Consider the following 18122-nt stretch of genomic DNA (forward strand, 5'->3'; position numbering starts at 1 on the left):
GTGCCCTATGCACAATTGGGTGCGGACAAGGGTTAGACGATGTGTGTTCACACGTGGATTGACCATTATTTACAAAAAATAATTAAAAATTGAGGAATATGGAGGTTTTCCTTAATATTACTAAAAATATCACAAGTCAAAATAAAAATTTACATACAGATTAAAATATTACATTAATATTATATACACAGATGCACCCATTTACGTTCAACTCAATTGCTTGTTTAATGTATATGTTGTTTGTTCTTTAAATTTCATCATTTTCTATAAATTATATGACTTAAGCATTGAATTACATTATTTTCGCATGAATTAGATAATTTAAGCATTGTGTTTCATCGTTTTTGTACAGATAATTTAAGCATTATTATGAATGAATTCATTACACGATTTCAGCATTGGTCAATGAACTACATATATGATTTCAGCATTGATTTTCATAATCTGTTCTATGAATTAGATAATTTCAGCATTGTACTTCATCATTAAATGATTTTATAATTTGTTTCATGAACTACACGATTTCAGCATTGAATTTCATCAGCTTTCAATGAATTTACATCATTTGTTCAATCTATTACATGATTCAAGCATAAATTTCATATTTTTTCAAACAAATTACAAGAATTATATACATCGAATTTTAAATAATAATAATATAAAACATTGGCTACATTATTTTTAAAATTTGAACAAAAATATCAGTTATTTCATTAAAATATGTAATTTTATACAATAACAAAATGAAATCCTTATAAAATAATAACAATTTAATAATAACAGTCCGCAAATTCAAAAGAGGTACTCTCCGGCTGCCAACCCAGCAGCCACACATCTCTCTACAGCATCGGAATAATGATGGCTACTATGAACCATACATATATATATATATATATATATATATATATATATATATATATATATATATATATATATATATATATATGTATGTATATACACCAGGAACTCTTTAACCTGAACCCCCCGCTAATCCGAACCTCCACTCATCCTTCCCGCGCTTCTAAACCTTTCCCTTACGGAGCTAAAAAATTTCGCGTGCACCGGTGATATGTATTTTGTATACCATATGAAAATGTGATTTAAAAACGGGAAAAATATAAATACTCTTAAATGTTGCTTTCATTGACCACAGTTGAAGTTCAAATGTAACAATTTTTTTTATGTTAGCTAGGTAAGTATCTGAAAATGAGAAAAAATACATCGCAAGTAGTCGCGATATCTAGCGTAGCGACAAGACCATGGAACATGACGGTCTGCGCACTACTAAACTTGTAAAGACATGCACGTATACGCAAAGCAGCAGCACACGCGCATACAGAGAAACGTTTGTGTATTGGTCATTTTATCCCCGATTTTTTCACAAATTATTTATTTCCGTCGCTGCAAATGAATAACCATATATTATAACACTTTCATGTAATACATAATTATGCTACGGAGGAATACAAAAATTGTGAGATCGTATCTATTATATTTAATATTGATATTTTCATTTTAAGTCGAGTTGTAGTAAATACATATCACCAGGAGGGGAAGGTTAAAAGCGGAAATTTTCATTGTCATATTATATTATAAGGCAAATAACACAAGGATATGATGGCAAATGTGAAGATATTTTTGATCCTGAAGCAGTAGCAAGTATTCCCCATAGAGGCGCAGTGTCTGCCTTAACTACACGCCTAGAATGGCCTGGCCAAGTGGATATTCCTGTGCCAGAGAAGATGCTTTAACACAAATTGCGAGACAAAGCTTTTTACTCGTCACTAAATGAATCTCGTACAAGTAAAATATTCAATTTCTTTAAAAAAAATTAATAAATACATTTAAAATTTCACAATTCATATCGCTCACTCCTTTTAAGAACGTCATAAATCAAAAATCATCAATTTTTGTTGCGCATGTTTTCGGAATGCCCAGAAAATGTACTATATCCCAGCAAAAGAGGCATATTTTTAACTTAATATTTACCCGCTACAGGGCAGAAAGTGCCGTTTTTGCATTTTGAGGAAAAGGTTTGTCTTATTATTTTTTAAATGTAATAAATATTTTTAAAATGGAGATAAAATATTCAGGTCCAAATGGTGCATAGGGCACTGTCATATAAACGCAGTGTTATCTTGATCGTTTATACACAAAGGAAATGTGATCAGCCCTCTGCTTCAGGTACCATGTCCATGGTAATTTTGAATAAATATTACAGTGAAAAAATCACTAATATTTATTTTACCCCCCTTGGGAATCGAACCCGGAACCTCCAGAACGGTAGCTGAGCGTGCTGACCATTACACTACGGAAGCGGACTTTCTCCTGAAAAATCAAGTTTCTTGATTTAGGACGTAAGGAGTGAGTGATATTTTGTTTTATTTGATATAAATACCCTACAGATTCCCTGTACCGTAATCTGAACGCTCCACTCAGAACAGAAGGTAAATTTTTGGCATTCGGATTAGAGAGCTCCCGCTATACACATTTACATATTAAATATTAAAATCAAACACTGATTTTTTAGAGTGTACTTAATAATGGTATTTTATCATTAAAAACACAGAAATTATATTATTAGATTAAAACCAATATTTTTAGCTTTTCCACTTTTTTTATTTGACCAGCGACCGGGTTTCGTCGTTACCGACATCATCAGATTGATGTCGGTAACGACGAAACCCGGTCGCTGGTCAAATAAAAAAAAAGTGGAAAAGCTAAAAATATTGGTTTTAATCTAATAATATATTAAAAATGCAATTCCATCACAAAGTGTCAGTGGATAATATAAATCTACACAGAAATTAGTTTGAAAATGCCGTAACAGGGCGAAACAATTGTCACAAAATTTATTTTTCCGTGTTTTTGATAGTAAAAAACAATGTAGTAGACTCTAAAAATCATATTTAATATATAAATTAAGATGTAGTTCTACAAATATACCACCAAATTTATAAGTTTACATAAATACATATAAATATATATTAAATATACAGTGGAACCTCTCAAAATGAGCATAATTGGTTCCAGAATCTTGCTCGTTAGGAGAAGCATTTATTGTTTTGACTGGAAGCGAAGTCCTGGAGCGAATATCGTAAAAAGGGGACTTGCCCTTTCTCTGTAACTCGTTTCGTCGTAATTCTGTTTCAAGTTGCGACAACCCTGAATATTTAAAATGTGTTTTTCGAAGTAAACCGCAGCTCAAACGTCACACGGTGTATATATTTGGTAAGTTTATATAATATCCTTTATATCCGTATGCAAAAAATATAATTTTTTCAGATTTTATTTTTGTTGAAAAAATCATGGGCCGCTAAGCACGGCACATATATATATTTATACATTCCAGAATTGAAAGGGTTTAGGGAAAAAATATTTCTTAATTTTACTATGCAAATAACTCTTTATGAGCGGTTCCACCTTTTATATATATATAAATATACATATATATATATATATATATATATATATATATATATATATATATATATATATATATACATATATATATATATATATATATATATATATATATATATATATATATATATATATATATATATATTTTGTCGTACAGGAGAAAGTGACCAACTTACAAAACATAAAATGCTGAGGAGGGCCATTTAAGTCATTTTAGCTTGGCAACAAAATATACACCAATGCAGTTAGTCATTTTTACCAATTCAATATATTATACTTCCTAAATTAAAATCCTTTGGGATGTTTTTCAGGGCAATATTAAGCTAGTAGGATATCAAGTAGTCAATGATTAGGTTTTTGTAAACACTTGGTCACTTTCTCCTGTACGACTACGATATATATTTGACCATTTTAAATGGTCCAACGGTCCGCAGCGGCCCCGGAAGACGAAACAGCCGTCACTTGGAACGAGCCGCACTTTGATCACATCACCGTCACACAACGGACGTCATTCGAACTGTCACTTATGTTGATCTCCAGCGAGCGGCAGGGCGGCGCTGTGCCGGCGGGTCGGGCGCCGGGCGGAGCGTGTGGCTACTGCGCCTCGTGCGTGAGGTTGGTGACGCTCGGGGAGAGGAAGACCGTGGAGGGGGGTGGCCGCGGCGGCAGCTGCGGAGTCGAGTTGGCTTCACTGCTGACAAAACTGAAAGGAAAATAATATACATTTTAATTATATTCTTATTATGTATTACTTAAACATATTTATTTATATAATAAAATATTTTTTTTGTTTAGATCATGGGTGGCCAACCCGCGGCGACCTTTCGTGCAGCCCGCGGTTATGAATGACGAATATATTTTTAACCTTTTAACCGCGTTAACTTTGTTCCTGAGAGACGCCCGTGCGCGGCGGTATTTTGCCGCTTTTTGAATGATTACTTTTATCATGTATTTAGTTAAGAAACGTTTTATTTTCCTAAACAAAAACGTTCAATGGGTTTCATTGTGCCTTTTTGGTACTCTATAATACAGGTATGTCACATTATTCTTGAAATATATCGTAATATAAACAAATAAGATCGTAACATAAATAAATCAAAGCACGTATCGTGTGTCACTCTTACCCACTGGCGATGCGTAGCATCGAGAGTGAGACAGATATAGGGCATGATTATGGCGCGGACTAATTACCGACCTCGAGAAAAATTAGGGATGTTACAAATTATTAGTCAGATATTTCAACAGATGTCATAAGGCCAAGGATTGACGTATTATTTTATCCAAAGTTCCACACCATGAAAAAATCCCTCCAAGTTGAACTGAGGTTGGAAACTTGGAGTAAAGTAAAAATACATACGCTTATGTCAGCCGCGTATGGGGCATGTTTTGTAAAAACACATACCGCTCACTCCTTTCAAGAACGTCATAAATCAAAAAACTTGATTTTTCAGGAGAATGTTTTTAAAGTTTAAATATAAAATACAATGTATTAAAAATAAATATCAAGCCACTTATTGAACTTTTTACTGTGCAACAGATCTTTTTAGGTAAAACCTGAAGGTTCATTCTCCATTTGAAAAATATTTAGTTTATTTTAAAAAAATAATTAAACGGTACCTTTTCTTCAAAATGCAAAAACAACACTTTCTGCCCTGTAGCGGGTAAATATTGAGTTAAAAATATGCCTATTTTGCTGGGATATAGTACATTTTCTGGGTATACCAAAAACATACACAACTGAAAATTGTCGATTTTTGATTTATGACGTTCTTGAAAGGGGTGAGCGACACGTTTATGCGAGCCGCGTGGATCCGGTTAGTTGTTAACTCAAACACAGATGTTTGAGTTTACTGAGTTGTATTGCGGTTACCTGGCCTGGTGCCTCCGCTGCAGTATGGAGGAGTGGTGCGGGCGCAGCAGGGGGCGCAGCGCGGGGCGCGGGGGCAGGGGGGGCGGGGAGCCCGCCCCTCGGGGAGGCACACTCGGAACAGTCTGGAAACGCAATCATCAAATAACAGATTTTTTAAAATTTAAACTCGAGTCTGGAGCACGCTGTTTTATATGCAAGGACTGTCGGACAGGCATTCTTTTGTTTATATTTTTATAAAATAAAATAGAATTATATTGAAATAAAATCTTCTTCTTCATCTTCTTGCTCAATGCTGAGCGTCGTGGTCTTCTGGAATGTCAGGCACTTGGTGCACAAGTCCTCTCCATTCTTCCCGGTCCTGGGCCAACTTGATGGCAGCGTTTAGCGAGGATCCGGTTAATTCCTTTATTTGGTCTGTCCATCTTGTTGGAGACCGTCCTCTTGCCCGCTTGCCTTCAACTGTACCTGTTACTACCAGTTTTTCAAGACTCTTCTCGTTCTTTCTGGCGATATGCCCAAAGTAGGACAGAATCCTTTTCCTGCAAGTCGTGGAGAGTCTTTCTGTCACTGACAGTTCGCGGAGAATGGAGACGTTTGTGCGTCTTGCAGTCCAAGGAATGCGCAGCATCCTCCTCCAGCACCACATTTCAAACACATCCAGCATATGTCTTTCCTTTTTCCTCAGTGTCCATGTTTCCACTCCATACAGCGCAATGGAGAATACAAGAGATTTCACTAGACGGGTTTTCGTTTTCCTCAGTATGGACCGATTTTTCCATATCTTCGCCAGACTAGACATTGCTGATTTTGCCATTCCAATTCTTCTCCGGATTTCTGCTTCACAGCCTCCATCTTTAGAAATGAGTGCACCTAAATAGATAAAGTCGTCGACTTCTTCATAATCCCTTAAAGAATATCTGGTCTTTATGCACTTTGCATGGCTGAATTCAAAAACGAAAGCAAAAAAAAAATGTAGCACGTCCAATTTTTTAGTTATGGATATTTTTAATTCTGATATTGACTAAAGTTTATCTTATTATTTATGTATGTATAAACATATAATGCTATCGTATTCAATATTAATAAGTTAATATATTTTCACTCCATAATCCTCTGGACGCTGTGTGTACCTACATGGTGTCAACATGGTATCCATATGTATTATCACCGTCCATCTTAATCATCTATGGATGCTGTGTGTGCTAACATGGTGTATACATATATAGTTTCCATATAAATAATCACCGTCCATTAAAATCACCCTATGGACACTGTGTGTGCCTACATGGTGTCAACATGGTATCCATATGTATTATCACCGTCTATCTTAATCATCTATGGATGCTGTGTGTGCCAACATGGTGTATATATAGTTTCCATATAAATAATCACTGTCCATCAAAATCATCCTATGGACACTGTGTGTGCCTACATGGTGTCAACATGGTATCCATATGTATTATCACCGTCTATCTTAATCATCTATGGATGCTGTGTGTGCCAACATGGTGTATATATAGTTTCCATATAAATAATCACTGTCCATCAAAATCATCCTATGGACACTGTGTGTGCCTACATGGTGTCAACATGGTATCCATATATATTATCACCGTCTATCTTAATCATCTATGGATGCTGTGTGTGCCAACATGGTGTATATATAGTTTCCATATAAATAATCACTGTCCATCAAAATCATCCTATGGACACTGTGTGCCTACATGGTGTCAACATGGTATCTATATGTATTATCACCGTCCATCTTAATCATCTATGGATGCTGTGTGTGCCAACATGGTGTATATATATAGTTTCCATATAAATAATCACCGTCCATCAAAATCACCCTATGGACACTGTGTGTGCCTACATTGTATCAGCAAGGTATCCGTATGTTAATATGTGATAATTCACCGTCCATCAAAATCATCCTATGGACACTGTGTGTGCCTACATTGTATCAGCAAGGTATCCGTATGTTAATATGTGATAATTCACCGTCCATCAAAATCACCCTATGGACACTGTGTGTGCCTACATTGTATCAGCAAGGTATCCGTATGTTAATATGTGATAATTCACCGTCCATCAAAATCACCCTATGGACACTGTGTGTGCCTACATTGTATCAGCAAGGTATCCGTATGTTAATATGTGATAATTCACCGTCCATCAAAATCACCCTATGGACACTGTGTGTGCCTACATTGTATCAGCAAGGTATCCGTATGTTAATATGTGATAATTCACCGTCCATCAAAATCATCCTATGGATGCTGTGTGTGCCTACATGGTGTCTATATAGTTTCCATATTAATAATCACCATCCATCAAAATCACCCTATGGACGCTGTGTGTGCCTACATGGTGTCTATATGGTTTCCAAATAAATAATCAACAACCATCAAAATCACCCAATGGACGCTGTGTGTGCCTACATGGTATCTGTATGTATTATCACTATCCATAAAATTCACCCTATGGACACTGTGTGTACCTACATGGTATCAGCATGGTATCCGTATGTTACTTCATAATTATCAATACTTTTTTTGAATCCCTTAGACCTTAGACAAAAGCATGTGTAGATAGCAACCACTATTACGGTTTTAACGTATGGGGTCCATACATCAATTATATGACTGTAACAGCAGAACTTGACGTGATACAAGCTTGTCACCATATACACTTTGGAAAAGAAAGATTAACTTACTCCAAATCAGTCATCAAAATTTCAGTTACAAAATCATTGTTGGCCAATATAATTAAAAAACAAATTAAAGAGGTATTCTTGAGGTAGTATTTCACAAATATGGCGCTATATTTATTACGTATTTGAGAATTATAAGCTTAATAATAAAAATGAAAATGGTATTTTCTGGCGTTTCTCATGTGTGTGAATATAATCCAGGATTCGGATCTCACATACTAATATAAGAGTTTCTGCTTAGTAAAAAAGCTTATTTACATCTCACCAATAGATGTCTCTAGTGAGGTTCTAGTGATTCAAGAACAAGGTTTCTAAATTGGTTCATATATATATAGAACTTCCAAGAATTTGAGTAGTGTGGTTGTCAATAATGGGTAGAATTGGTGAATGTTACACGTGTGTAAAGTGATCACTTAAACCAGCCTATGACGGTCGTTAGCCCCGTAAATGCCCAGACTTCCATATTCTTCTTCATCTTTGATGAGATTTAAAAAAATAATATTTGAGAATGTATGTGTATTTAGACTTGCCCGCGATCTTTGTATCGAGTCGCTTATTGCGCGTACGCTGAGACGGGACGATATACGCAGGTTCTTTTATAACAATTATATTTGTATGATTTTGTACGGCGCTGTTTTTGTAAAAAATAACATAATATGGTCGCTGTAGAAATATCAAAATATTTAAATTGCAGTATCGCTGTTTTAGGATAGGAGTTTAAATCTCTTTATATTATTTTTGACATCTCATCAAAGATGAAGAAGAATATGGAAGTCTGGGCATTTACGGGGCTGACGACCGTCATAGGCTGGTTTAAGTGATCACTTTACACACGTGTAACATTCACCAATTCTACCCATTATTGACAACCACACTACTCAAATCCTTGGAAGTTCTATATATATGAACCAATTTAGAAACCTTGTTCTTGAATCACTAGAACTTCACTAGAGACATCTATTGGTGAGATGTAAAGAAGCTTTTTACTAAGCAGAAACTCTTATATTAGTATGTGAGGTCCAAGTATTTGGACACACTCAAAATGTTGTAAATAAATCTCTTTAGTCTAAAATGCAAGGGATGCGGAGCATGTATGGAGGGAGCGCGCGTGGTGCGTACCTGTGCGTGGGTGGGAGACGGCTGTGGCGCCTGCGGCGTGGAGTCCCGGCGCCTGCGGGGCGGGAGCGGGGGAGGCGTGTGCGGAATCGGCCCCACTGGAACAAGAGGAGACACATTTGCAAATACCACCAGGAGATATAGTATAATGTTTTGTTGATTGGCGTTAAATTTGTATATCTCCATATATATATTTTATATATTAAATTCAAAAACTAATATGAATCAACAAAATACCGAGGAACGGGGCTACTTGAACTTTGATGTGTTACTTGAGCCCAGTACAAAAAAATATTTTGATCTGTATTTTGGTCTAGAAGAAAATTTTCAAGGCAAGTAACAAATATTTTTAAACCCTTATCCGCACCCCAATGGTGCATAGGGCACTGTATTATATAAACACGGCGTTATCTTGATCGTTAGCACATGAAGGAAAGGTGATCAACCCTCCGCTTCAGGTACCAGTCCAGGGTGATATTGAATAAATATTAGAGTGAAAAAAATCACTTATATTTATTTGACCCCCCTGGGAATCGAACCCGGGACCTCCAGAACGGTAGCCAAGTATGCTGACCATTACACTACAGAGGCGGTCATTTGAAGAAAATTTTCTAAGGCAAGTAACAAATATTTTTAAACCCTTATCCGCACCCCAATGGTGCATAGGGCACTGCATTATATAAACACGGCATTATCTTGATCATTAACACATGAAGGAAAGGTGATCAACCCTCGGCTTCAGGTACCGATCCAGGGTAATTTTCAATAAATATTACAGATAATCATTTTTGACCTCCCCGGGAATCGAACCCACAACCTGGAGAGTGCTGAATATTGAATCAATATTAGAATGAAAAAAATCACTTATATTTATTTGACCCCCCCCCCTGGGAATCGAACCCGGGACACACAGAATGGTAGCCGAGCGTGTTGACCATTACACTATGGAGATTAACCCCTAACCTAACCCTTATCCACACCTCAATGGTGCATAGGGCACTCCATCATATAAACGCAGTGTTATCTTGATCGTAAACACATGAGGGAAAGGTGATCATTTTGACCTCCCTGGAAATCTTGAATACATAATATGGAATATTGAATTAATAATAGAGTGAAATAATCACTTATATTTTATTGACCCCCCCCCTGGGAATGGAACCCGGGACCTACAGAATGGTAGCTGAGCGTGTTGACCATTACACTATGGAGATTAACAAATATTTTTTAAAAAACTTACGGTATATTATTTTGAGAAATAAAAAGACTTTGTTTTTTGATCCACTCACATTTTTACTAACAACCAACTAGTTTCGGCAACAACCCGGTTTAATTTATTAAATTGACTTCAAGGTTTAATTTATTAACGAAACTAGTTGGGTGCTAATACACTATCTGCGGGAAGGGTAATTTTACCTTTTCACTCGACTCGTCGTAAATCGCGTGTAAGTTATTTTTACGCATCTCATATCCATGTATACTTCTCCTTCTTCTTCAAACTCTTATCCGCACCCCAGTGGTGCATAGGGCACTGCATATAAACGCAGTGTTATCTTCATCATTAACACATGAAGGAAAGGTGATCAGCGCTCCGCTTCAGGCACCAGTCCAGGGTGAAAAAAATCACTTATATTTATTTGATCCCCCCCTGGGAATCGAACCCGGGTCCTCCAGAATGGTAGCCGAGCGTGCTGTATATGAAGGCGGACGGTGTACAGTATGGTTAAATGTTATCACCTCTTTTCAGAGATGTTTATCTTTATTATGAGCGCGAATCCGCCCGCAGATAGTGTGCTAGTAAAAATGTGAGTGTTATTTTTTGACATCTCATCAAAGATGAAGAAGAATATGGAAGTCTGGGCATTTACGGGGCTGACGACCATCATAGGCTGGTTTAAATTATCACTTTACACACGTGTAACATTCACCAATTCTACCCATTATTGACAACCACATTACTCAAATTCTTGGAAGTTCTATATATATATGAACCAATTTAGAAACCTTGTTCTTGAATCACTAGAACTTCACTAGACACATCTATTGGTGAGATGTAAAGAAGCTTATTATTAAGCAGAAACTCTTATAATAGTATGTGAGGTCCGAAATATATATGTAATTGGAGATAATCCAGATTTTGTGAACAAGTATTTGGACACAGTCAAAATGTTGTAAAATGTGAGTGGATCAAAAAACAAAGTCTTATTATTTCTCAAAATATGATCCACAAAGTTAATGCTTTAAATATTCAAAAGAAAAAACTTACGGGACTGCGTCATGGTGGGATTGGACCGGGACCAGCTCGGGCTCACCTCCGGCCGGCTCGGGTAGCTGAAGGCCGTCGTGCTCACCGTGATGCCGTGGTGTCTGCAAATGTAAAACACCTGTTATATGGACCAGTGACTGACTGCCGGCAGCGTAGTTCACTTCATAAATGGTGTATAAAATAGGCCTGCTTCAAATTTCTATCTTCATTCTCTTTATCCGCACCCGATGGTGCGTAGGGTGCTGCATTATTCGAACGCAGTGTTATCTTGATCGCAGAGACAGACATATCTATATACATGTGGATCTGTGATGCGGTGGTGTCTGCAAATGTACAAACACCTGTTATATGGACCAGTGACTGACCGCTGGCAGCGTAGTTCACTTCATAAATGGTGTATAAAATAGGCCTTCTTCAAATTTCTATCTTCTTTCTCTTCAACCCTTATCCGCACCCGATGGTGCATAGGGCACTGCATTATATCAACGCAGTGTTATCTTTATTATGAAGACAGACATATCTATGTACAGGTGCATCTATGTACATCTACCGTACATGAAAATGTGGTGTGTGGTGTGGCGTTCTATTCTCTCTGCCTACCCCTGCGGCGAAGCGGCGTGATGGTTAGTTAGTTAGTTATTGTATTGTTCATCCTACTTAATGGAATTATTATTGATCCTGGGAAGTTAGTAGTGTAACTCTGCGTGTGGCACGCGGCAATGTGCGATGTGACGCGTTGGAGGAGACAATACTCACTTCTCGAAGTTCTGCACGGAGTTGGGGACGTTGACGTGCGGGCTGAGCGGCGGCACGGGGTACAGCTCCGAGGGCGTCAGCTTCGGAGACATCTCCGGGAATCTGGAACTGGAAAAGGCACGCTATTAATATCCGGGTGAATATATCGCTCACTCCTTTCAAGAACGTCATAAATCAAAAATTGTCAATTTTCAGTTGTACATGTTTTCGGAATGCCCAGAAAATGTACTATATCCCAGAAAAAGTGGCATATTTTTAACTTAATATTTACTCACTACAGGGCAGAAAATGTTGTTTTTGCATTTTGATGAAAAGGTATTGTTTAATTATTTTTTAAATATATTAAATATTTTTCAAATGGACAAAAAACCTTCATGTTTTACCTAAAAAGATGTGTTACACAATAAAAAGTTCTATAAGTGGCTTGATATTTATTTTTAATACATTGTGTTATATTTTTAAACTTAAAAAACGTTCTCCTGAAAAATCAAGTTTTTTGATTTATGACGTTCTTGAAAGGAGTGAGCGATATATGGTGCACAGCAAAATGCAGCGACAGCCCGTGTTTGTCTCCATTGTCAATTCCATTCACGAGTACAGTAATATCTGTATTATGTATTGATTCGGCATTAACTTTGTGGAATGACATGTTGACTACTTTTTTACATAATTAAACACTTGTATAAACCACTTAATTAGTTTTATTTCATTACACATGACTAGTTTCGAAAACTAGCCCCATAAAACACACCCGATGACATAAAATTTGATGACGTATAGCGCAGTGGCAGTCGGTGACTTTTTGTAGTAGGGATGCTGGACATCAAATGTTTATACTCATACTTACTACATACTTTGTCCGCCTCCGTAGTGTAATGGTCAGCATGCTCGCATACCGTTCTGGAGGTCCCGGGTTCGATTCCCAGGGGGGTTTAATAAATATAAGTGATTTTTTCACTCTAATATTTATTCAATATTACCCTGGACTGGTACCTGAAGTGGAGGGCTGATCACCTTTCTTTCAGTGTAATCGATCCAGATAACACTGCGTTTATATGAAGCAGTGCCCTATGCACCATTGGGGTGCGGTAAGGGACTTATTATTATTACTACGTACTAGATATCAAACATGCACATCTAGACGCCATCTCCATAAATCAATAATTACAGATACAAAACATGATCAATTCATTTTTATTTATTTTAATTATGAAGTAAATCGCAGGTTAAAAATATTTAATAACAATTTGACTTCAGTATTCAAGCTCAAAAGCAGCAAACTGTCAAAGCAACGCGTGCACTAAGAACAATCCAATAGAGTATGTGATTCTGTTCATTTTACATATTGGTATTAACCGGATCCACGCAGCTCGCATAACCGTATGTGTTTTAACAAAACATGGCCCATACGCGACTGACATAAGCGTTTGTGTTTTTACATTGCTCCAAGTTTCCAACCTCAGTTCAACTTAGAGGGATTTTTTCATGGTGTGGAACTTTGGATAAAATAATACATCAATCCTCAGCCTTATGACATCTGTTGAAATATCTGACTAATAATTTGTAACATCACAAGGATAAATAAAAGAACAGATCCCTCATTTTTCTTGCGGTCGGTAATTAGTCCGCGCCATAATCATGCCCTATATCTGTCTCACTCTCGACGCTACGCATCGCCAGTGGGTAAGAGTGACACACGATGCGTGCATTGATTTACTTATGTTACGATCTAATTTGTTTATATTACGATATATTTCAAGAATAATGTGACGCACGTGTATTATAGAGTACCAAAAAGGCACAATGAATCCTATTGAACGTTTTTGTTTAGGAAAATAAGTCGTTTCTTAACTAAATACATGATTAAAGTAATCATTTAAAAAACGGCAAAATACCGCCGCGCACGGGCGTCTTTTAGGAACAAAGTTAACGCGGTTAAAAGGTTAAAGACGTTTTTTGTATGTTGGATGCTGTCATTAATATTGTATACAGTTGATACATGCGTTTTACGCATTTCACAGTATTTGAGAATGTATGTGTATTTAGACACGCCCGCGATCTTTGTATCGTGTCGCTCGTTGCGCGTACGCTGAGATGGGACGATATATGCACATTCTTTTATAATAATAATATTTGTATGATTTTGTACAGCGCTGTTTTTGTAAAAAAATAACATAATATGGTCGCTTTAGAAATATCAAAATATTTTCAATTGCAGTATTGCTGTTTACGGATAGAAGTCCAAATCTTTTTACTCTAAAATGCAAGGGATGCGGCGCGTCCACAGCATGTATGGACAGACCTCGCTTGGTATAGCGGCGTTCGTTAAAATATGTAAAGTTTAAACCTTCACATCTCCCTTAGTTCCCTACAGATTTCAATAACAATGCTACCGATAGTCTTGTGATTTTTCATATTAATTTATAAGCCAATAATACCGAGTAATTCAAGAGAACGATCCATTACTCTCAGGTGATAGTGGACAGTCTGGGTACTCACGGGGGGCAGATCCCAAAGGGGCTGTGGTGGTTGCGCTCCTCACAGGGGGGCCCTCCAGACTCGTGGCGCGGGGAGAGTGCGTGGGGGCGCTCCGGGGGCTCGGGCGGCGGCGCCGGCTTGGTGCTGCGGTCCACCTCCATGTTGAAGTTGTTCCGGGCGGGCACCTCCTCCGCCAGCCTGCCACACACACACACAGACACACATATTAACAAGATCTCACTGTGTATACCATGTCAATGAACTAATCCTTTAATTTTAACATCTAAACATAGATGAAGAAAAATACAGAGGGACAGAATGGATCTTTGTCAGGCGGGAGGAATATCTAATTGAACATACTCAACCTATAAAGGATTGTATTAGACTCGTGAAGTGTTTATAACTGCCGATATAATCAATATTTTCATTCATCATTTGGAGCTGGCGAGCCACCTTCAAATGGATACTATAGGGTTGTGGAGATGAGCTGGCGAGCCACCACAATGCTATCCTAGATAGTGTACACGGAAAATGAGAGGAGCTGGCGAGCCACCACGATTATATTGTATGGGTAGTATTTGGAAAATGAATAGAGCTGGCGAGCCACCTTCAAATGGATACTATAGGGTTGTGGAGATGAGCTGGCGAGCCACCACAAGAAACTATTTAGATTACTGCATTCATTTTGAGCTGGCGAGCCACCACAATTTTATAACTAGTTTTGTAACTAGTATGTACATGGAAAATGCACTCCTCAGGAGAAGGCGGACTGTTGACTCTAGTGGTTACCGGTTGACGCAGTTCCTGGGGCTGATGGCGGGCGGGCGCAGCGGCTTGGGCGCGGCGTCGGGCGGCTCCGGGGGCGCGGGGCGCGGCGAGAGCGCGGGCGGGCGCGCCGCATCGGCCAGGATGTCGTTGACCAGGTGGCGGTGGCGCTCCTCGCAGGACAGCTCCGCGGCCGCGTGCTCCGGCGAGGGGAAGGCGCGCGGCGGGGGCGCCGGCGGGCTCAGCGACCCCGGGCCCAGCGTGCACACGCTCGAGTGCCGGCAGTGCCTGCGCCGTGCGACAACACAACGTAGAAGGATGAGCATATACAGTATACAAGACACGCGAGACATAATCTTCTCCATGTTATATGGATAAATGTAAATTTCTGATAGTGTGTGAAGGAGACGTGTATTTACCAGTGCTTAACCTTTTAACCGCGTTCACTTTGTTCCTGAGAGACGCCCGTGCGCGGCGGTATTTCGCCGTTTTTTAAATCATTACTTTTATCATGTGTTTAGTTAAGAAACGATTTATTTTCCTAAGCAAAAACGTTCTATGGGATTCATTGTGCCTTTTTGGTACTCTATAATACACTTGTGTCACATTATTCTTGAAATATATCGTAATATAAACAAATAAGATCGTAACATAAATAAATCAAAGCACGCATCGTGTGTCACTCTTACCCACTGGAATTGGGTTGAAACTGAAAATTGACAATTTTTGATTTGTGACGTTCTTGAAAGGAGTGAGCGATGTGCTCCAATGTGATCAATGTGAAAGAAGAAGAGAGCTCACCTGTTGGGAGGCCGCGTCTTGGGCTTCGGAGACAGCTCCTCGTCGGGATGGTGCAAGCTGACGCTGGAGCCAAACAGCGCCACCGACTGCCCGTCCCATAGCGACGCCGTCGGAGACAGCTGCAGGGTACCTAAAACAGGAACAATACAAAATGTGGTTAAAAACAAAGTGGTTATATTTTATTTTTATTATTTATTAACTAAACTAACTAACTAACCATCACGCCGCTTCCCCGCAGGGGTAGGCAGAGAGAATCGAACGCCGCACCACTCTGTCTTTGCAAACATTCTTTGCCTCTTCTACATTCATGCATCTCCTCATACATACCCGACAATTATTACGACTCCTGACCCGGCCGCTTTCAAGTATTTGACATACCTGGTTATTTATTAATTTTTTTAAAAAGAAAAATATTTGTATTTTTATTATTTTCACAAATATTTCAATTTCATACTATTTCTGTGAGCCTGAGCGGCTCATTATTAGAAATAGGTATCAAATTGCGGTAGAGTGGGTTCCAACCGAGAAACTCTGACTTGGAGAGTCCGCGACACTAACCACAGGACCACAACCCGACAATATTTGATGAAAAATCAAGTTTTTTGATTTATGACGTTCTTGAAAGGAGTGAGCGATATACCCTGATGATGACAAGGTTCTTGTTGAAACCGGTTGGATAAAGTGTACCAATAAAAAGTGGTTAAAACAAAGTTGTTTTATTACATAAAGTTTATAAAATGTGCCGCAAGTATCTGCGAAAAACATTCAAGTAATCTCCAATTTATTTAAATTTTCTTCATTACGAGGATTGATGGAAAAGTGGACTTACTGGTGGTGTCGTCGGAGTTGCTGTCCGCGCTGCCGATGGTCATGGTGGATCCCGAGTTGAAGTGCCCGTGACGCGCCCGGGCTGGCTTGATGCCCGGACTCTTCAGCGAGAGGTCCGGCCACTTGCGCGCCTGCCAACAGCAGATGTTCATATATAGCACACGCAACATAATTATACTAAACCATTCATAGTTAAACCATTTCATACCGGCCTCATTTCAAAGGCAGAAAAGAAGGAATTATCAAGACTTGAGCGAGAGGTCCGGCCACTTGCGGGCCTGCCAACATCAGATGTTCATATATAGCACACACGACTAAATTATACTGAACCATTTCATGCCGGCCTCATTTCAAAGGCAGAAAAGAAGGAATTATCAGAACTTGAGCGAGAGGTCCGGCCACTTGCGGGCCTGCCAACACCAGATGTTCATATATAGCACACGCGACTAAATTATACTAAACCATTTCATACCTGCCTCATTTCAAAGGCAGAAAAGAAGGAATTATCCAATGTTTTTATATGAATATTATATACTAATCACTTTGTTACTGTCTTAACTTCTTTTTCTTCTAACCCTTAACCGTACCCAATGATGCATAGGGCACTGCATCATATTGATGCAGTGTTATCTTGATTTTTAACACATAAAGGAAAGGTGATCAAATTTCCGCTTTAGGTAATATTGAATAAATATCAGAGTGAAAAAATCACCAACATTTATTTCCCCCCCCCTTGGGAATCAAACCCGGGACCTCCCAAGAACGGTAGCCGAACATGCTGACCATTACACTAATGAGGTAGACTTCATTTACTTAGCAATTAAAAACCTTTCCCCGAAAGCTAAATTTAAAAATATGATTTTTGAAATACATACATGAGTGTGAAATTTTGGTAAATAGGGAAATTACAGATCAGGTAAATGATTTTGTATACTTGGGAAGTATGTTTTCTAGGGATGAAAAGACTGATGAAGATATAGAAAGAGAGTGAATGCAGGGAACAGAGTAAACGGTGCACTGAAATCAGTTATAGCAAAAAAAACCTTTATAAAAAGTGCATGTTTAACCTTGGCTCGTAACGCATGTTTGTGCTGAAACCTTTAGTG

The 18122-nt window shown here is 38.3% G+C and overlaps 1 protein-coding gene across 2 annotated transcripts in view; it reads right to left on the reverse strand.

Annotated features, from left to right (window-relative positions):
* Positions 1 to 3587: 3587 nt before the first annotated feature.
* Positions 3588 to 18122, reverse strand: part of LOC148304968 (protein son of sevenless-like) — a 52042-nt gene continuing 37507 nt past the window's right edge. For both annotated transcript variants that reach the window (XM_088267453.1, XM_088267452.1), the window contains 9 exons: positions 17018 to 17147; positions 16189 to 16318; positions 15412 to 15675; positions 14644 to 14820; positions 12145 to 12252; positions 11389 to 11489; positions 9126 to 9220; positions 5294 to 5415; positions 3588 to 4126 (listed from right to left, as the gene is read on the reverse strand). In XM_088267453.1, the coding sequence (XP_088123579.1) occupies positions 4018 to 4126; positions 5294 to 5415; positions 9126 to 9220; positions 11389 to 11489; positions 12145 to 12252; positions 14644 to 14820; positions 15412 to 15675; positions 16189 to 16318; positions 17018 to 17147 (1236 nt within the window). In that variant the 3' untranslated portion in view covers positions 3588 to 4017. The remainder of the gene's footprint in view (positions 4127 to 5293; positions 5416 to 9125; positions 9221 to 11388; positions 11490 to 12144; positions 12253 to 14643; positions 14821 to 15411; positions 15676 to 16188; positions 16319 to 17017; positions 17148 to 18122) is intronic.

The sequence above is a fragment of the Brachycentrus maculatus genome, unplaced genomic scaffold, assembly GCF_059751285.1.
Source record: "Brachycentrus maculatus isolate JH-2025_06_01 unplaced genomic scaffold, ASM5975128v1 h1tg000295l, whole genome shotgun sequence".
Taxonomy (NCBI): domain Eukaryota; kingdom Metazoa; phylum Arthropoda; class Insecta; order Trichoptera; family Brachycentridae; genus Brachycentrus; species Brachycentrus maculatus.